The sequence below is a fragment of the Miscanthus floridulus genome, chromosome 9 (assembly GCF_019320115.1).
Source record: "Miscanthus floridulus cultivar M001 chromosome 9, ASM1932011v1, whole genome shotgun sequence".
NCBI lineage: Eukaryota > Viridiplantae > Streptophyta > Magnoliopsida > Poales > Poaceae > Miscanthus > Miscanthus floridulus.
Window position 1 is genome coordinate 28,429,848 of NC_089588.1, and position 21,108 is coordinate 28,450,955.

The 21,108-nt window shown below is 42.1% G+C and overlaps 2 protein-coding genes across 5 annotated transcripts in view; one reads left to right on the forward strand and one right to left on the reverse strand.

Annotated features, from left to right (window-relative positions):
• The first annotated feature begins 2,020 nt into the window (after positions 1 to 2,020).
• On the forward strand, positions 2,021 to 3,107 carry LOC136483586 (dirigent protein 22-like). The gene has a single exon (XM_066480705.1). It carries the CDS (start codon positions 2,142 to 2,144, stop codon positions 2,733 to 2,735), a length of 594 nt encoding a protein of 197 aa, XP_066336802.1. The 5' UTR covers positions 2,021 to 2,141; the 3' UTR covers positions 2,736 to 3,107.
• A 3,056-nt stretch (positions 3,108 to 6,163) lies between these two features.
• Positions 6,164 to 21,108, reverse strand: part of LOC136483582 (uncharacterized) — a 57,203-nt gene continuing 42,258 nt past the window's right edge. Inside the window, exons 12-16 of one of the 4 annotated variants that reach the window (XM_066480700.1) lie at positions 9,185 to 9,334; positions 8,431 to 8,538; positions 7,993 to 8,063; positions 6,654 to 6,698; positions 6,164 to 6,549 (exon numbers count right to left, since the gene is read on the reverse strand). In XM_066480700.1, coding sequence (XP_066336797.1) covers positions 6,336 to 6,549; positions 6,654 to 6,698; positions 7,993 to 8,063; positions 8,431 to 8,538; positions 9,185 to 9,334 — 588 coding nt within the window. In that variant the 3' untranslated portion in view covers positions 6,164 to 6,335. Of the gene's footprint in view, positions 6,550 to 6,653; positions 6,699 to 7,992; positions 8,064 to 8,430; positions 8,539 to 9,160; positions 9,335 to 21,108 lie in introns of all 4 variants that reach the window. The other 3 variants (XM_066480699.1, XM_066480701.1, XM_066480702.1) reach the window with 3 other exon arrangements.

Here is a 21,108-nt window from a genome sequence, read left to right on the forward strand (position 1 = left end):
CTTTCAATTTTCTCTAATAATCTTCATCACAACTATTTCTTTCAAGCATGCCATTACTAACTCAGAATACTTTTATGGCCCACAACCAAAGCGTGACATTGACTTGCCACCTCTTAAAGTGCACACCAATAAATTTGTCTAGCCTCTATGCATCAGCAAAACCAATCATAGTTAATTCAAGAAAATGCCTACAAATAGGTTTTTGGATTGTTGAATAAGTAGGGAATTTCATGATTAATTTTGAAATATAAATCATGGAGAACATAGATTCTAGCATCTAAATTTCTAATATATTAGGTGAAATGAGCATCATCAAAATGAACAGCAGTATAACACAAATATCAGACATATTGAAATAATAGATGGGATCACGACGTACGTACTTCTCGTTTGCATATGAAGGCGACTTGGCTAGTGGTGAAAGTGTCGTGACTGGTGGTCGAGGAGAGTGACGATGTTGACTAAGACTGATTGATGCAGCTGATGGCAAAGATGGTGGTACATATCACCTCCAGACTTGGATGGAAGACGAGCCGTCATGGAGGTCTGGAGAAGTCACGCGAAGGTGCTTCCCAAAACCTTATTCATCCACTCCTAGTGCATGATCGCAAGGACGAGTGCTTTTGGAGACGTGCTCTCCCAATCGCCAGTGTACGCGTACGCTCAAGATGGAGAGACTACGATGACAACATAGCAGTGGAAAGAGGCAAAAACCCTAACTTGAATAGGTGTATTTTTGGCAGTGGCATTTATATAGGGAAGTCCCTCGATCATGATCTCGAGTTGTGATCACGATCTAAACCGATTAGCTACATTTCCAATCCATAGACTTAAAAGCCAAGTAATCAAAAACTAAAACTTCAAAAGTAGGTTGCGCCCGACAAGGTCATGGATTAGATTTTGGTGGACCATTCACGCAGGTGCCGCACGCTTGCACTCTTTGCTCTGACCCAACGAGGCGAGCGATCGAGTGTGTGGGTTTCCCTTCTCTCTCCCTGTACTAGACTTGGAAAAGTGGAGAAGGCTTTTCCATATTAATGGCAATCTCCACTTCGACTAGCAAAATGGGAACTAAAGTTCCTCCGCATCCCCGTATGCACACATGAAATAGGCCTTTAAGATTTAAGTTGGAATTATCATCATGAATTCTCTATTAGGCCAAGCCCATATATTTCAAACCTTTAAGATTTATTTGGAATTATCTAGAATTCTCTATTGGGCAAAGCCCATATGTTTCAACAAAAATTTGTTTTTCACCGGTGGTCTCATATAACGTCTTACGTAATTTGAGATAAGATTATAAGTTTTTATATTGGGGAGGAAATAGAAGTGCGATAAAGAGATAGTCGTTTCACAAAACAACCGTATTGTAGTCTAAAGTATACTCCTAAGACTATGAAAATGTTTGTTCGCAAAAAAAAAGACTATGAAAATGTTCTTACAGCAGTATCATGTGAGTTTTTTTTAGAAGAACAGCATCATATGAGTTGTAATTGAACGTTCGTTCTTCTGTGCACAAATTTGGAACAGTACCTAGTGCGCGGTCGGCGTAACCAAGCTCGCATTATTTCTGCCTCCAGGTGGTGGCATTGCATCGATGCACTGCAAGCCTTGTAGCCTCGTAGGCAACATGGAAATCTACCACTACCAGGTCAGAACGTCAGATAATTGCCGTGCGTGGAAGCGAAGCACGCACAACATGCACAAACAGAAGAAACAATCCGCTCTCAGAAGTGTTGTAACTTCTCTCGTTTGCCATCTACCGACAAGTGCACAGAGCAGTGATGAGCATCCGTTCAGAAACTCGATCTCCTCGAAAAGGACAAGCAATTCATATTCGCGAATGCGATCTGCTCCCTCTGCATTGTGCTCCCCAGTCCCCACCACCAGAGGCCATCCAGTGGTGTGGTGCCTTTCATGGTTGGCCAAGCAACGCAGTGCCGCGCGAACCGTACCACTAGTCTCGCTTTGTTCGTATTCTTTCACCAGCCGTATGAAGCCTCCAATGAGCGCCCGCAACGTGTCACCAATCTTTTTCACACCTACAACACTCCATTAATTCCACCATAAATTCACCCAGGTCACACTCACACTGCTTGACACTACAACGCTAGCTTCACAGCCCACACCCCACATCAACAATGGCCATCAAGCAGAAAGGAGTGACGACGTTCCTGCTCTTCCTCGTGCTGGCAGTCGTCGCAGTCGAGGCCCAGCTGCGAGACGACGAGCCTACGGCCGCCGTCGGCCACGCCGGGAAGCTGCGGGCGAAGGCCGCCGCCGCCGCCGCCGCACCGACGCACCTCCACTTCTACTTCCACGACACGGTGAGCGGCAAGTCCCCCACCGCGGTGCGCGTGGTGAGCCCGCCGGCGTCGTCGCCGTCGCCCCTGTTCGGGATGGTGAACGTGATGGACGACCCGCTGACGGAGGGGCCCGACCAGGGGTCCGCCGCCGTCATCGGCCGCGCCCAGGGCCTGTACATGGGGTCCGACCAGGCCAAGCTCGGCTTCCTGCAGGCCATGAACCTGGTGTTCACGGCGGGGGACTACAACGGCAGCACGCTCGCGCTGCTGGGCCGCAACTGCCCGCTCGACGCCGTCCGCGAGCTCCCCGTCGTCGGCGGCACGGGGGCGTTCCGCTTCGCCCGGGGCTACGCGCTGCTGCGCACCCACTGGCTCGACTTCAGCACCGGCGACGCCACCGTCGAGTACGACGTCTACGTCATGCACTAGCTGGCCACCTAGCCCTGACTGGGTGCGATAAGCTTTACCAAGACAACATCACAACAATGGTGTCAATAATGGCTTTGAAGCATGCTTCGTCGCAGAGTGCTTGCCTTTTCTTTTTCAGCTTATACCATGCGTGATCTGTGTGTCCAAGCTTTCGGAAAAGGTCTTCCAAAAATCTGATCCAGATTATGTTGCTATTTTAAAACTGAGGCAATATATAGCTTTAACTTTTACCTGTGACTGTGAGTGTGTGTGTGTGTGTTCCTGTCAGACCCCACTATCTATTTTCTGGTCCACCATGCCAATTGGGCATGCTACTTCTTCAGAGGTCCAGGAAAACTGAAGGTTCCAATATTGATTTTGCATTTGGTGGCATATGTGTGTAGCCCACTTTCTTGTTTTAATTCCAACCATGTATAATCTTGTATCTTTGTTTTCAATATGCTCTGGAAACTATCTGATAAAATATAACTCAGGTTGTTGCTACTGCAGGTTTGTACGTGCAGAATGCATTTGGGATTTCTAACTAGTCCTCAGTTAGTGGTTAGTCCTTATCCTGATCCTTCGTATTGGTGAACTGCTGATCAAGGGAATGATTCACCAAGAAAGCGAAATAGACCACCTCTTTTGTGGTGATCATCTTGTTATGGTGACGCTTATGTTGCCTCAACATTTTACTGAGTAGCAATGCCATGTAAGGTTTACATTATCGATATTTGAAAATAGTGATGGTGACTGATAAACGGAAATGAATATCAGAAATCTATCAGTGATAGGAAAAATATTCAGAAACGTAAAAGGAAAAAAGTTTATAGAATATCTCCAAACTATTTGACTTCAAAAAACAACACAAAACATTGTACGAATAAGGTGATATAACACGTTTTGGGGCATGCGCGGCCAGAAGACACTACTTCAGAGAGAATTTGTAGAAGCGGCTACGAAGCCTCTGCCTTTACTTTTTCGTTTAATTTCTACAAATCAATTATTAGTAGAGGCGATTATCTAGCTGCATCTACAAATCAGATTTCTAGGAACGGCTGGGAACAAGAGTCATCTTTATAAATTGAGTTTGTATAGGCGGCTAGCAAAAAAAAAAAAAAAATCCAGGGAGACTCCACCAGGCAGCCACACACATGTGCCGTAGCAAGTCACAATTGTTTATAGAGCATATTCATTTCTCTCGTATCCACTTTACCAGATTTCGAAATGAGTATTTCCCTAAGCAAATTCAAATGGAAAAGGTTTTAACTATAAGTTGTTGATATCATCGAGTACTATAACTTTAGTTTTGGTCGTTTCTCCATTAGAGGTACGACACAATCGTGCTGATGTATCCATCGTTGCCGCCGGATGGTACTCCTGTCCGACGTTGATGTATACATCACCATTAGATGGTATGCCTATCCGGTGTTGATGCCTCCACCATCACCATCGTACGCTGGATCGGCATTGATGTCTCCCCATCACCGTCAAATAGTTCACCCGGTCCTATGTTGATGTCTATGTCATCACTGCCAGATGGTACGCCAAACCGGCATTGATGTCTCCACATCACCGCCGGATCGAACGTCTGCGCGGCGGTGATGATAACAGCAGCACTGCCGGATTGAACGCTGGTCCGGCGGTGATGAACAATGCCATCGACGGTTCGAAACCGGCGGTGATCGGCAACGATTATCACCAACGACTTTCACCAATGGCAGCCAAAACCGTCGGTGAAGGGGTTTTGGAACTGGCGATGATGAACTTTCTGTAGTAGTATTAACACAACACACCACAACCGGCGGTGATGGGGCGCACAATCGTCGATGTAGGGGAAGGCATAAGGCCAAGCTAGTGCCACGAGATGTCGAACACCGCGCGGTCCCAATGTGCGGCTATCTTCTATACTTCCAACTTGAGATCATCGATGATCGCCTCGACCTCTAGCCACCAGGTATCGAGATCGGTGGCGGCAACCCTCCAAAGCATCGACGCATTCATTACTCTTGGCGTTGGAGTGCTCGACACAGAGAGATGCCAAGTCCACGCAAACAGTCTCAAGAGAGCCTAGTCTTTGATCGATGGCTACTTCACGGGTGGCATGCTCACGATCAAGATCTGCAAAGCGGAGCTCCCACTTGGTGTCGTGATCATCGAAGTGGCGACCGAGCTCATCAAGGTCTACTTTGAGATTTAGATCCATAGCACCTTGAGCTCATTGAAATCTATTGAAGTGGTTGTGTGGTTGTTGCGAATGAGTATCTGATACCAAGCTGCTTTTTTGAAATGAAAACCGTGGAACATTGGAAGAGAGGAGTTGCGTGGGAAGGAAGAAGAAGATGTTCGGCGAGGACAAGATTTAGAATGTCAGAGTTTCGTTTACAAGTTTGCTACTCTCTCCTTCGCTCATTCTCTCTTTATTAATACAACTCAATACCACCCCTCTACTGCCACTCCAGGCCCATGACCCGTGGGTTTGGACAACAAGTGCAAATGGGCTGGTCTCCAGGATCCTCTGCTCGCCCAGCCTCCTCTTTAGAAGAAGCCACCGGCCCGTGAGCTATGGTCAGACAATGAGCAACACTCTATTCTCTTCAGCATTCGAATATCTTCTTGTAACAGAAGTGTGGGCGTGGTTACAAAATATCACCCGCACGTGCGGGTTTGTCACTTCAACCGTTAATGCTAAAAATACAAACAAGCCTATCTATTCTTGTGATAATCTAACTCGCGGATACAGGTCCTTGTATATTGTACCTGTCAGGTGCGGGGCATGGGTACAAAATTCTACCCATGGGTATGGATATAAAATTTTACCCAATAGGCAATTTGTCGCGGGCAGGGTATTTACTCAGCTCACACTTTATCTGGCCTGTTGCTATCTCTAAATGCATGGAACTGTTGCCTAAATTTAGAAGGAATAGTTAGAAAGAAAAATTGCAACTCTCTTATACGTTAGTTGCATGCATATGGACATGGGGCATGTGTCACGGGTGTCTATAGTTGTTCCATGGGGATTGTACCTATCGAATTTTTTTCAGTTGGCGGCAACGGTGGTGTTGTTTGCCTGCATCCGAGCGAGCCCAGGAAGACAAAGAACCATGCTAAGCCACATGCAAAGGGGTACATATTTTTAAGTTGGCCCAATAGTATAATATCTGGCCCAAGCTCTATCTTCAGTTATCCACTAATCACAGCCCACAGGCCTCTGAATCTGGCGTCGCTGGTCCTCCTCAACGGCCATATCTGGACTGAGCAAATGAGATGATCAGATAGATTTTTTTAATGTTCTTTGTGTACATGGCAACAATATTTATTTTGGTGACCTTCCTCTTGCTATGAATCTTCATCAGGATGTTCAGTGGATGAAGCGGAAGATCGCCAGGTAAAAAAAATAATCTTATTATTCAGAAGTCTAAAGTGACGTCGGTAATAACGGAGGTATATGGACAAATTTTGTACAACCTTAATTACCACAATATGTTACGTTGTAAATATTAAGTAAATAAATAAACTTACTGGCATATCAGGCTCCCAACATATTTATTACCACATTTCATAGGATTCATTGGTTTGGCCAATGATACCCAATGTACATGCAACTATGCAAGCTACAGTTCACCCATGCACCATAGGCCGTCGATACGCCATTGATATGGCATCGATGTAATCTTGAAGAGCCCAAAGTAGGTCCAATACATAGACATCAGCCTTCTCCTTGTTGGCGTAATACAGTGTCTTTATTCTGATCACTGTGTCATTTTCATGTGCCAGCATGGTACTAACGGTGATCTGATGATTTTCCGCTTCATCAACATCAACATCGTCCGTCCTGATAAAGGAATTTTGGCATTGTAAATCATGGTCTAGAATCCGTAATTCCATCTGTATCAATGCGTACAACCATATTGATATTAGGTTGTTGTATATACCTACCCTTTCAACTCCGATTCTCTGATTGTGCCATTCTTGTAATACAATCTAACCATACAGAAAAGCAAACAGGTGAAAATAACAAAACCTCCATCAATCTATGTAAAGTGCACATGCTCATAATTAACAATTATACCTTTCCACATAAGATGGCGTCAAACTATTTATATGACCACATCTATAACTCATATAAAGCAAAACCCCTCTAGCCTAATTCTCTAGCATCTCCTTAAGCCACGTCATCATCATGCCCCACAAGCCCACAGCCGCACAAAAATTGTAATCTCCCACTAAGCCTCATTCATTCATTGCTATTTCGAGTTCCATCTATTCATCCGTGCGGCACCCTCCACTTCTGATCCTTGCATAGTGGATAGCAGTTTTCACAAATATCAATGCACCTCTTTCACTTCCATGGCACATGTCAGCCTCCCTCTACCATGATCTCATCGCTTCCCCTTCTGCCATTAATCGTCATTATTCATACTTCTCTTGCACCCCCTATGTTCTGCAGTATTTAGAGGGCTCTATCTCTTTGTTTTTCTTCCCGTAGCATAGGATCGAGGCAAATTTATCCGCTAATGCATAGCATAATGGGTACCATATATATCAACGAAGTAGTAGCCTCTATGCCACAGATTGAAGGCACCCGGTGGCGAGCTGCCAGATCGTTCGCATCCACCCCTGCTGGCCCCATGCGGCTCCGTCTCCTGCAACAGCAGCGAGCTACCACCCCTGCCGGATCAACACGGCTCCATCTCCTCCGGTAGCGGCGAGCTGCATGAGCGCTCAGCTATCCTCCCGTTCCACGTAAAGTTCTATCTATAGCATCTTTGTTGTTCCCGCAGCAACGCGTGGGGAATTCACCTAGTATACTGTAATTTCAAAAGGTGCTAATCTGTATATAACATGTTGATTTTTCCATTAACAGTGCCCACGCTCTTGAATGCCCTTGTTGAGTACCAGACATCCATCGTCGCTTTGAAGCGAGTAAGAGAGGTGGTGGATGGCACTAGTGTGGAGAAGGGCAATGTTAGGGGCACGGCCAAACACACTCATGCTGAGCACGGTCACACTTCTAGTTCTATGTTATCTATGTCATTTAAACTATTTTTTCTAATCAGTTTGTAGATGGATTGTGCCACTTGAGTCCTGTGGAACTTTAATTTAAGTCATCACCTTAAACATCAATAGTAACTATACCACTAGAAAATTTTATTGCTGTCATGTTGTATTCTAAACAAAGATACATGTGTGAAATTGCACGGGTTCCTCACCTATCCTAGTAGTAATATTTTTGGCAATACTAAAATTTGTGTGATGTTTTAGTTACTTTTTATACCTCGTCGATTCTGCAACCGGCACAAGCCATTGAAGTATCTTGTCTATTTCTGCTCTTGCCTCTCCTACCGTCTGTGACAAAGAAGCAATTGTCACAATCAAAATGGATGAACAGTGTGGGTGTATATCTTGAACAATTCAAATTTCAAAATGGTTTATGCAGGCATTGTAGGTTTATTATTGGAAGCAGTGTTTGGAAATATCGGAAGCAAAGTGAGTTGTAATGCTTAACAAAAATGTTGTGCCATTATTAAAATGTGGAGCATTTACATGCATTATATACATCAAATAAAAAACATGAATCATGATTCATATTTTCAACACTTCTTATTTTTGCCAGATATTTGTAACATAGCAACTTCTTATTTTTGCCAGATATGTGTAACGTAACAACATAATAGTTCTGATGTTAGGTTTGGTGAAAAGTTTAGCTAGCTACCTTCGCTATGCATGGACGCTGGCGTAACCTCCATTTGATGCAAGGAGGCAGTGCCTGGTATAACGCATCCCTAGCTGTGCCATTAAGCCCCACATATGAGGGGAATGCCTAATAATCATGAAGTTGTAAGCGTATAAGAAAAAGTCAATCCATGTGTCAAAGTAAGAGCTACGACAAGAAATAATGTTTTTCTTGAAGTCCCCAGATGCCTATATATATGCATTCTTCATAAACCTCTTTAATTATCACTTTATGTATAATGAATACTCATCTAATATTTTTGTTAAGACTATAACTAAATCTGTATCAATGTTTAACTTTCCTTTGAGTAAGGTTCTATAAAATTAAGTAGTATCATATAAAATCATATCACTTAATTGATGCAACCAGCAATTTCAATTTAATAATATTATAGTTGAAAACATTGATTTTAGAATACCTTACATACTATTAAGATATATATGCTTCCATTTTATAGTAATGACCCTTCCTCATGTAATTTTCTCCATTTTATATGAGTATAAACTATTTGTTCATTTGTAAGCAGGAGGCGTTGTTGAGGGGACAAGCAAATGACGTAACAAAAAACATAACTTTAATAAGGGGCACAAGGTATCTCACTACTTTTCTTAAAATTTTGTGGACGATTAGTATCAAATGAAACAAATTAAAATATGAGTACTATTATTTTACATAACCCTAAGCTGATATCGAAGGAACAAAGACATACCAAAGTATTTATATGCAATATTACTTTGGCGTACTGAAATGCGAGTCCAGAAGGTCCTAACATCTGTTGAGTGTTGCTTGCTTGGTTTACAGATTGGTATCCTTGCTTATTCAAGAAAGCTGTGCTAATCTCCAGTTGCAAGAAGTACACGAACTCTACAAGTTTATCTACAACCTACAGCATAACAACAATTAATTAATGGTGGAACTTCAGCATGCTAAGAAAGGCTAACACCCATATTCTCAGCTCATGCATGTTGGTCCAATGAAAGCCCTGCCCATCCTTAACAACAAGGAGTGCTGTTGTAATTTCATACACCAAAACAAATAAGCACTTACCTTTATTAGGAAAAGTTGGAATGTTGAGTCACTTTTAGAATTAGTTGAAATTCAAACTAACTAAATTGTTAGCGAGGTCTATGATTGGACATAGAGGACCCTAGCTACCCAATAGGATAGTGATTTGTACCATGGTAGACTACAAGAATAATAAAATGCAGTGGCATCTTCGTATACACTAGGATCGATCAATAGTATTTCTTGTCATCCATAAAATTTTAGAGTTGTCATTAAAATACAAGTTGCCTCTATGTAAACTGCATCTATGATGTTGTAGACACTCGGTAAGTTGTATCTACACACTATAACACATTTGTTAATACATGACATCATATCCATATGGATGTCCACACAAAGAAAAAATACTCACAACAGTCTTTGTAATCAAGGATCAGTTCATTGAATTCTTGAGTTATTGGAAAGGCATGTAAATGGTTCTAGGTTACAAGAAAATTCAATCGCGTGAGGAAGAAGATCCCTCCTCCCCAACCACACACACACTGCCCACCCACGACCATCCCACCACTAGTTTGTGTTAAGAGATGAGAGCATCAAACACTTCAAGGAGGAGACTTATGGGCACCCTCGTTCAAACCGTGTTGGACAACCTGTCAACTAGAGGCTGTACCAAACATGTTGTTGCAAGGTTGTTATAGATTTAAAATCTTGTTTATAACAGGTCTCAAGCACCTCAAAAAAATCACTACACCATGGAAATTAAATATTCTCAAACATTGTCCACAAAAAATATTTATAAGATGTAAGTTTGTAGTGACATTTCAATGGAGGCCTCCATCAGAGCCTCAATGTTAGTCCTCATGAGATGTGCCTGGAAAAATCCTACAAATTGATAAAAAATCAGAAATATCTAGCCATTAATTTGGTACACTAACCATCTTTGCCAAGAACCATTGGATTTATTCTATTTTCTAAAATGTATCCACCTCTGCCATTATAAAAATCAATAAAGTAAGACAAAAATTTTGCCATTGTCAAAGGTAATTTCAAATAACTCCATAAATTTGCATCTAAGTTACCCACATCTAGCATTAGAAATGATAATGAAAAGTAACCCTTGAATTTGCTTTTAAATTACCTGCAACCTCCATTTTGGAAGATAATTTAGAATAACCCCTTTAATTTGTATCTAAATTATCCACCTCTATCATTATAAAAATTAAACTGAATAGCCCTAAAATCTATGTCTAAATATTAAATACCGATATAAGTTTTTATGAAAAATAATTCAATAACCATAAAGTGTGTGTTATGTTCTAAATAACACATTTCTACCCCCAATAAATAAAAACTAAGTAAGCATAAATTCTATGTACCACCATGTAAACATGCATGTATTTTAGTAGTTTGTCAATAATCATGAAAAACTATTGCCTTCAAAAATCACAAACTAGTGACACCAACAATTCACTTTAAATTGTATTAATACTCCATGACAATAAATTTTATGTATCGTTACTTTAGATAAGTTTATATATTTTGACTAAAACATTATTAGAACTGGTATTTTAATTTCAACACTCTTTGCTTTTACAAAACAATACAAATACATATATAGTTTTTTTAAATAGAAAATGAAATCAACATCGGCATTGTAGTGTAGGCTAAAATGATTATTCATGTCATTGTAGCAACTAAGAGTGTAGTCTAGGACATAAAATCTATTTTTAGTAAAATAGAATAGGAAAATTGTGAATAAAACATACAATAAGGATAGAGTTTAACCCTAACATGTATATAAAAAAATTGCAATAACTAATAAGATCAAAAGTTGAATGCTAAAATATAGATTCATGGTGTCATAGAAAGGGTTGCAATAAGAGGTGATATGACATTATAACTTAAGCTTAGGTATCAATTATATACCAAAGAGGTGCAATGCAAAGGATGATATAACATATATCATAATTACTAACTGAAGACCCTCAAAGCCTCTAGATTAATCTTCACAATATTTGTTGGAAAAGAAAAATCTTAGCAATTATCAAAATAATTAGGAACATCCTACCATTAATTTTGTTGACATTATAATCATATAGATTAGTAGCCATTGGATCTATTCTACTTTCTAAAAAATTACCTACTTCTATCATTATGAAAAAACATAAATAACCCCCTAAATATATGTTTGAACTACCAACCTAAAGTTAATTCCAAGTAACCCATAGATTTGCTTATAAATTACCCACATTTGGCTTTATCAAAATAATATGAAATAACCTCCTTAATTTGCATCCAAATTACCCGCATCTACTATTATATAACATAAACTAAAATATCCATCAAATCTACATCTAAATTACCAACATAAGCTATTATAGAAAAGAATTAAATAACCATAAAGTACACTATATGATTCTAAATTACCCAATTTCATTTTAAATTTAAAATAAATATAAATAACAGGTGTCACCATGTATACCAAGTGTACATGCATGCATTATTGATAAATATATAGTTTATAGTTTACATGTTATGAAAAAATGTTCCCTTAACAAATCATATACAAATGATACTGGAAAGTTATTTCAAATTATATAAAACACTATGATAATAAAATTTGTAAATTATTACTTTATATAAGTTTATGAATTTTGATAGGACTATTATGACATGTCAATATGGATAGTTTAATTTAAGTACCCTCTATTTTATATAAAAGAATACTACTACCCATAGAATTATTTGGTAGAGGAAATTCAACATGGTACAAGATGAAACGATTGTCTATGTCATTGTAGTAATTAGGATTGGAATCTAGGAGCTAGAATCCATTTTTACTTAGATATCAGGGGAGATTTTGAATAAAAGATATAATACATACTAGAATTTGAACTTAACACGTAGATAAAATAATTACAACAACGAATAAGATCAAAAGTTGAAATAAAAAATATAGATCTATGTTCTCAAAAATGGATACTGCTAGAGCGTATATAATTAAAATTAATGTTATATATATATATATATATATATATATATATATATATATATATATATATATATATATATATATATATCTATATATATATATATATATATATATATATATAGCCCAGGGCTTCCAATAGCTCATGGAGAGCCCTAGCCAGCCACGCCACTCTAGCCCAACCATTCAGGTTCGCTCAGCTGACACGCAAGTACAGGTGGGGGATGCCTACAGATCCAGGCGATCGGATGCATAAAATTCCAGATCAACCTACGTAGAAAGGTTTTTATCGCGGCGATGTATAAAAATTAGTAGTTGGATGAATACAAATTAATTCGTTATAGAAACCTGTCCACGAGCTGGACCTCTAGCTAATACAACCTGACAAAGCTAACACATGCATTTGTGCACGCACCCAATCTAATCTATTTTGTTTTTTCGTTATAATTCCTCAAGGAAGCATCCGATTCAAAAACAGTTTTCACCATTGAACTCTTGACATTTTTGTGCACGATTCAAGATCCATTGTGAATATTTTTTGAAAAAAATTAAAAATCATAAATTTGAAATTTGAATCATGACACTTGGTGGCCGATTGGATGCATAGAAACAATTGTCAAGATGTAAAAAAAGTTTTTTGCGCTGATGTTGTATAAAAATTAGTAGTTGGATGAATAAAAATTAATTTTGTTACCGCGTAAAAACCTCTCTACGAGATGGACATTCCACCTGACACAGCCGTGATTATAATTTACATTAGAACAATGCATAAAACAAGGAGACCACAAGCGTAAAACATGAAGACGATCTCGTCTTCTCCAAAATTTGAAATTTAAATCATAGCACATGATGGCCGATTGGATGCATATAATCAATGGTCAAGATGTGTAGAAAAGTTTTTGGCGCCAATGTTACATAGAAATTAGTGGTTGGATGAATAAAAATTAATTTTGTTACCACCTAAAAACATATCCGCGAGATGGACATTCAACGTGACACAACTATATTTGCCTCCACCAACATCATGCTTCCCACTATAGATGTGTATAATTAACATAGAAATAATGCATAGAACATGGAGACCGCAAGCGTAAAACATGCAGACGATCTTATCTTCTCTAAAATTTAAAATTTGAATCATGGCACGTGATGGCCGATTGGATGCATAGAATAACTGATCAATATGCAGAGAAAAGTTTTTATGCCGACATTACATAGAAATTAGTGGTTCGATGAATAAAAAATAATTTTGTGGTCACGTAAAACCTCTCCACGAGATTGACTTTCCACCAGAGATAACCGTGATTGCCTCCCCATGCTTCCCACTATAGGGGTGTATAATTAATATGGGGACAATACATCAAACATGGAGACCGCATAGTAAAACATGAAGACGATCTCATCTTCCCCAAAATTTGAAATTTGAAAAATAGCACATGATGGACGATCGAATTCATAGAATTAGTTGTCAAGATGCGCATAAATGTTTTTGGCGCCGACATTGCATAGAAATTAGTAGTTCAATGAATAAACATTAATTTTGTTAGGTCATAAAAAAACGTATAAAAATTGCTCCAACAATGTATAGAATTATGCATCAACAATGTATAAAAATATATACCAACAATGTATACCAAGTTATAGTTTAGACATTCTATAGAAACTTATGCACGCAAGTATAGGCACACAAAATCAACAAACAAAAACAATGAAGATGAATTCAACTTGTGTGGAAAGCTATGCAACTAAGCATAAAAATCAACCAACATCGTCGAAATCTCAGTTTCACCATACATAAAAACCTATGCTTGCATAAAAAACCTAAATGACAAATGCTCCCTGGCCGCCAGGCCCTATCCCGAAGTCACCCAGACCGCCAGGTAGCGAACCAGCACGACGCAGTAGCCATTAGCACGACCACAACGACGTAGTTGCAGTCCCTGTGGCAGCCGTGACGCCGTCGTCCGAGCATGTAGCCAGCCGCGAACGCGAGCTATCCCCAAACCTATGATCCCGTCGCCGCCTCTAGACCCGGTGGCCTCACTGCTCGTCGCGTGGAGAGGGGAGCCAGGGCACCGTGCGGGGATGACCTAGCCGCCATTGTAGCTGGGAGGCTCAGGGCCAGCGCCGGGAGGGAGCAGGGTCGCCACCAATGTAGCTAGTGGTGGTAGGGGAGGCTGTTGCGGACCGGATCTGCCACTGGTGGGGTAGGGGTGGCCGCTGTGGGCCTGTGGTGCCACCGAGGAGAGGAGCCACAGCCGACCAAAGCTATGCACGTGGGCCCATCCATGTCGCCTCCAAGGGCTGCCGTGTACGCCGCTAGGAGGGAGGAGGCCGCTGAAAGCTCTAGTTTGGTTTTGGTTAATTGATGAAACCCTAAGTGCTAACCTAGTTTATCAAGATGATTATGAGATAGGTAGCACTACTCCAAGTGATGAAGCAATGGTGAAGATCATAACAATGGTGATGGCATGGTGATGGTCAAATGCTTAAACTTGGAAAAGAAGAAAGAGAAAAACAAAAGGCTCAAGGCAAAGGTATAAAATGTAGGAGCCATTTTGTTTTAGTGATCAAGACACTTAGTGAGTGTGATCACTTTTAGGATAGATAGCCGTACTATTAAGAGGAGTGAAACTCGTATCGGAATGCAGTTATCAAAGTGCCACTAGATGCTCTAACTCATTGCAGATGCATTTAGGATCTAGTGGAGTGCTAACACCCTTGAAAATATTTGTGAAAAAAGGCTAACACATGTGTGCAAGGTGTTTACATAGAGGATCTAGTGGAGTGCTAACACCCTTGAAAATATTTGTGAAAAAAGGCTAACACATTCAGCGCTTTTGGGAAAATGAAATATCTATTTTCTATTGCGCCGGATGCAAAATTCTTGGTGGTTGGCACATTTGAGTAAGGGTGAAGTAGTTAGAGTTGAAATGGAGTTGGTCGAAATGATGCTGGCGTCGGTCTACTGACCGGACGCTGGGTCACTCAGCGACCGGACGCTGAAGGGCTACGTCCGGTCGAGCTGTCAGACGGCACAGTCGCTAGGGTTGAGCATCGGACGCTGGTCTGCGTCCGGTCAAGGTGGACCGGACGCGTCCGGTCGAAAAAATATGCCTCGGGGAGCTTACTGGAAACGACCGGACGCTGGGGCTTCAGCGTCCGGTCATTTTGACCGGAGCGTCCAGTCAACTTCGTAGCCGTTGAAATCTGACGAACAGCGTTTGAAGCTGGTGACGCGTGGCGTCCATCGGGTGACCGGACACTGAGGGCCAGCGTCCGGTCAGTATGACCGGAGCGTCCGGTCAGAGCGTGTTTTGCCCAGTGAAGGGGTATAACGGCTCTATTTGATGGGGGCTCTATTTATAGCCCCATGGCCGACTCAAGGGACAACTCTTGCACATTTTCATTGACATAGCATCCTTGTGAGCTTAGCCAAAGCCCTCCCACTCATCTCCATCATTGATCCATCATCATTGTGAGATTGGGAGAGAATCCAAGTGCATTGCTTGAGTGATTGCATCTAGAGGCACTTGGTATTCGTGTTGCGCTGCGGAGTTCGCTTGTTTCTCTTGGTGGTTGCCACCACCTAGACGGTTGGAGCAGCGGTGAAGGATCGGCACGAGTTGGTGATTGTTCGTGGCCGCCTTCGGTGATTGTGAGGGGAGTTGTACCTTCCCCGGTGGAGCGCCGAAAGGTAACTCTAGTAAATTGCTCGTGTCATTGAGTTACCTCACTTGTGGGTCGGTTCTTGCGGTGTCCAATCGTGTGGACGAGGTTTGTGAAACACCTCTTAGCCGCCGAACCACCAAGTGTTGGTCGACACAACGGGGACGTAGCGTGTTGGCAAGCACGTGAACCTCAGGAGAAAATCGATTGTCTCTTGTCTTTGGCATTCTCCCGATGATTGGCTATATATTCATCTTGTGATTGGTTCATCCCCTACACGTCGGTATAATCACTCTACTCACTTATTTACATTCTTGCAAACTAGTTGACACAAGCTCTTTAGTGTAATTAGAAGTGAGAGCTTGCTTTATTATTTATATTTATCTAGTTGAGCTCTTTAGAGTAGCAAGGTTGAGAGCTCTTAGTGAGTAATTACATAGCAAGTTTGTGTGCCTAAGTAATCATTGCAACTAGAATTGTTGGATAGGTGGCTTGCAACCCTTGTAGAGCTAGAGCAAGTTTGCATTACGCTATTTGTCATACTAATCAAATTGCTCTAGTTGATTTGTAGATTTTTAAATAGGCTATTCACCTCCCCTCTAGCCATATTAGGACCTTTCAGCCGCGCGCCATCGGGAGGGAGCAGGGCCGGGCCGGCACCGGCATAGCTGGGAGGCTCATCGCATGCGCCGCCCTAGGGGACGAAGGCTGCGCGCCGCTGGTGGGGGAGGAAGTCACGCGCCGAGGAAAGGGTAGGGTCGCGCTATCGGTATGGAACGAGCGCGGAGTTCCATGGTGTCCTGTTCGCCATAGTCGTCCCCGTCCGCGACCATGAGTTCCAAGGCGGCGTCTCCATCGCTGTTGCAGTCCCTACGCGCACCCACCGTAGGTGCTCTAGGGTGTGGCAGTGCTCGCTCCAGGGAGGTGGCCGAGGCGCTCTAGCTCGCCGTCGTCCCTACCGCGGCCCTGAGCTTGTCACCATCTCGTTGCGCGCTAGGGTGGAGGAGGGAGGCGGGTGCCTCCATGTCACACATCCAAGGAGCACAGAGCCTACCATCATTGGGGGGAGGGGAGAGCGGGAGGCGGCCAGGGGCGGGTTGCTGGGTGACGACTGCTCCAGGTGGGGTGCGGCGCGTGGTTGGGGCTGGTGGCCAGGGGTGGATGGATGGGGAATAGGGTTTAGGGGTTTATATGCGGCCTATCAAGGTTGGGCCTGCTGGGCCGGTGGGTGGGCCAAAGGGTGGGCTAGCGGGCTGGTGGCTGGACCAGGTTGGTGGGAGGCTGGTTTGGTGGAACCAGCTACCTAGACTTTGGGTCAGGGCTTTCAATAATTATTGAGAGCCCTAAGCTCCCAATAACTTTTATATATATATATAAACAAACACAAAGGTGCACTGCACATAATGAAAACACATATAGAGTAACTTGTAAGTTCATTGCAAGTGGATATAGATTGTAGGGTATGTAAATGGGTATTGTGTTATCAGGAAATGAGTAGACAGAGTAAAGAATCAATTTTGATCCAATTTATGTACTAAATTTATCCATAAAACTTTTACTACTTATGCAACAAATGATTCTAGGCCGTGCACTACGCCAGATTCTCACACTAGGAACGAGGGTATTTTTACTATAGGGGCGACTGGGGTTGGGGGCGCCCCTACAGTGGGCGTCCTCGGGCCCAGCAGCCTAGCCGCCCCTACAGATGGCACTGTAGGGGCGGCTGGTAACCTGAGTCGCCCCTATAGTTGGGGCTGATCTGTAGGGGCGGCTCAATCACCAGCCGCCCCTGCAGTGCCCATTTGTAGGGGCAGCTGCCACCAGCCACCCCTGCTGTTCGACTGTAGGGGCGGCTGAATCACCAGCCGCCCCTACTGATGGCGCACGAATAAATAGCAGCCACCCCCTTCTTCCACTCCGGGACACACTCTTCTACACAAAAAAGGTTGGGAGGCCTTAGGCTCCTCCTAAAAATTGCTCTACTAAGGGGGGGTTTGATCTCAAATCCTTTGGTGGAGAGGCTCTAAAAGGTAAGGAAATGTTTCTCCAACTCTTTATTTGAAGTTTAATTCGTTGGTTAGTGAGTAATTTGATTTTTTTTGTTTTCTCTCTCTTCCATGGAGCTTGAGCTAGTTATGAGTGAAATTGGACCCTAATTTTCACTATACTAGGGTAAATTAGGTAGAGAAGTAAGATTGCACCCTTCGTTAGTACATCTTTATTGATTTAGTGTAGTATTAGTGAAGTTTGGTGTATGTGTCATGAAACCCTATATCTAGTTCTAGATCTAGGATTTTGTTTTTTTTCTTTTTCAATTTTTTCTTTATGTGACTAGGGTTTGCATGTAGGTGAATGTGTAAGATTTTAATTTTTGCTAATGTGTAAAATATCCTCTACCATGGCTACTAATTATCATTTAATATTTATTTTGATTCCTTTCTATAATGTGTGTTTTTAATTAGTTATGGATAAATAAGCCATTAATTAATTATCCTCTACCATGAAATTAGAATGGAGTTTGCATGAAAGGTAGTGGATGAAATATTAAATGTTACTAATTGTTTTCTTTAAAATTGTTTATTTGAACCAATTAATTTATATTTTAAAATATTTATGCATTAATAGTCAATTAATTAACTATCCTTTACTACCATGATGCGTGTCTCAGGTATATACAATTATTCTCGAGTAATATTCTTTCTTTGGTTGTTTTGTTTCTATAAGATGGACTATAGAAACTCTTAGATGTATGGTTCGTTAAGACACGACGCTCTTTTCCGTGATGAGGTGGACAAATTCATCAAAGCCACAGAGAAGCATGCAACGACGTTGAAAGAGAATAGTGACACGATTATTTGTCCCTGCAAAGATTGTAAGAACCTTATTGCATTTTGAGATGTGAGTACCATCAAAGAACATCTGATTAGGAGATGATTTGTTCCAGACTACATAGTGTGGATTCATCATGGTGAAACAGTGGTTGTTGATGACAACGACGATGATCTAACTGATGAAGCTGAAACCCAAGCATACTTGTCCCGATTCACAGATGATCTTGAGCAACAAATGGATCGTGACTATGGCAATCAACAAGGTGGTGGCTTTAGAAATGAACAAGGTGGTGGCTTTGGTAATGAACAAGGTGGTGATGATGCTGGTGGTGCCAGCAATGATGGCGAAGCACGTGAGGGGGATGCAGATGACGGTGACAACTTGGACAAAATGTTGGGGCCTTTGGACCAAAAATATTAGAAAAGAGCAAGAGAGGTCTAGAAAATCTTGAGAGGGTGACAAAAGCATCGAAGAGGACTGTGTATGATGCTGAGAAGGGTTGTCCGACATACTTCACACTGCTACATTTTGTGCTTGAGCTACTCATCCTGAAGGCTAAGTACGGCTGGTCGGACTGCAGTTTCGATGATCTATTGTGCCTCATGTCACAGTTGCTCGCACGGCCGAACATAGTTCCCGCCAACACATACCAAGCAAAGAAGGTTATAAGTCCACTCACATTGGGGGTTGAAAAAATCCATGCATGCCCCAACCACTGTATCCTTTTTTGGCGTGGCACATTGTTCGAGACTTTAGATACATGTCCTAGGTGTGGGGCTAGTCGGTACAAGAATAATGACCTTCAAAGTGGGGTGGAAGCCTCCAGAGGAAAGAGGAAGAAGGGTGGGAAGAAGGTGGTGCAAGAATCTCAGCCCCCAAAGGAAACTCCATTAGGCAACGATGCAAATAAGAGAAGAATTCCTGCCCTGGTTATGTGGTACTTGCTAGTGACTGACTGCTTGAGGCGTATGTTCCTAAACCCTAAGGGAGCCGCACTGATGACATGGTGGGATGATGAGCGCAAGGTGGATGATGATACGATCGCACACCCGACCGATTGTAGCCAGTGGCAAGTGTTCGATGCCAAGTACAAAGCAGAATTCAGTGATGACCCACGGAATGTACGGTTCGGCTTGAGCACCGATGGAATGAATCCCTTCAATGAGAGGATGACCGACCACAGCACATGGCCAGTCATCTTGACCATGTACAACGTCCCAACATATTTGTTTTAGAAGAGGAAGTACCTTCTCCTCACCATTCTTATCTCTGGCCCCAAACAACCAGGCATTGATATAGACGTGTTCTTGGAGCCTCTGATGCAAGAAATGGAGAGGCTATGGAGGTATGGGGAGCCGATGCACGATGTGTTTCGGCAGGAGGACTTTATATGCAAAGCAATAATATTTGTTACTACCAATGATTACCCTACATTGTTTGCCCTGTCTGGACAGTTCAAAGGCAAGACTGGATGCTTAGTCTATTTGGATGGTACTAAATGGGTGTTCCTAGATGGATCCAGGAAGATAGTTTACATAAGGAACCGGCGCTTCTTAAAGATAGGTCACAAGTACCGCGACAAATTGTACCTAAGATACTATGGCAACATCCCAGAGGATGAACTCCCTCCAGAGAGACGTCGTAATGGAGAACATGTGTTCAGAATGGTCCAAAACATATACATCATCTATGGAAAGAAGAATCCGGATGGAACGATCAAAGATAGAAGCACACCTCCCATCGAAGGCGTACCATTCAAGAAGCAATCGATCTTCTTTCAGTACCTACCTTATTTGCCAGACTTGGAGGTCCCCCATGCCATTGATGCAATGCACATGCAGAAGAATGTCTTTGAGAGTCTCATGGCTACCTTGATGGACATGGGCAAGTCAAAGGATGGTCTTAGATCATAGAAAGACATGGTGCAGCTAAACGTGATGCGGGAGCTTTGACCGGTACAGTAGGATAATGGCAAGTACAGTCTTCTCGTGGCTAGCTTCAACCTAACCCTAGAGGAGAGGAGAGCTATATGCAATTTCCTTAGGGGGGTCAGAGTGCCGACTGGGTTTTCGGCGAACCTGAAGAAGCTAGTGTCGATGAAGGACCTATCATTAACATATTGCAAGGCTCATGATTGTCATGTGATGCTGATAGTGTTCCTA

Excerpts from the sequence above, each read along its gene's own strand:
- LOC136483586 (XM_066480705.1), top strand. The coding sequence starts at position 2,142 with ATGGCCATCAAGCAGAAAGGAGTGACGACGTTCCTGCTCTTCCTCGTG.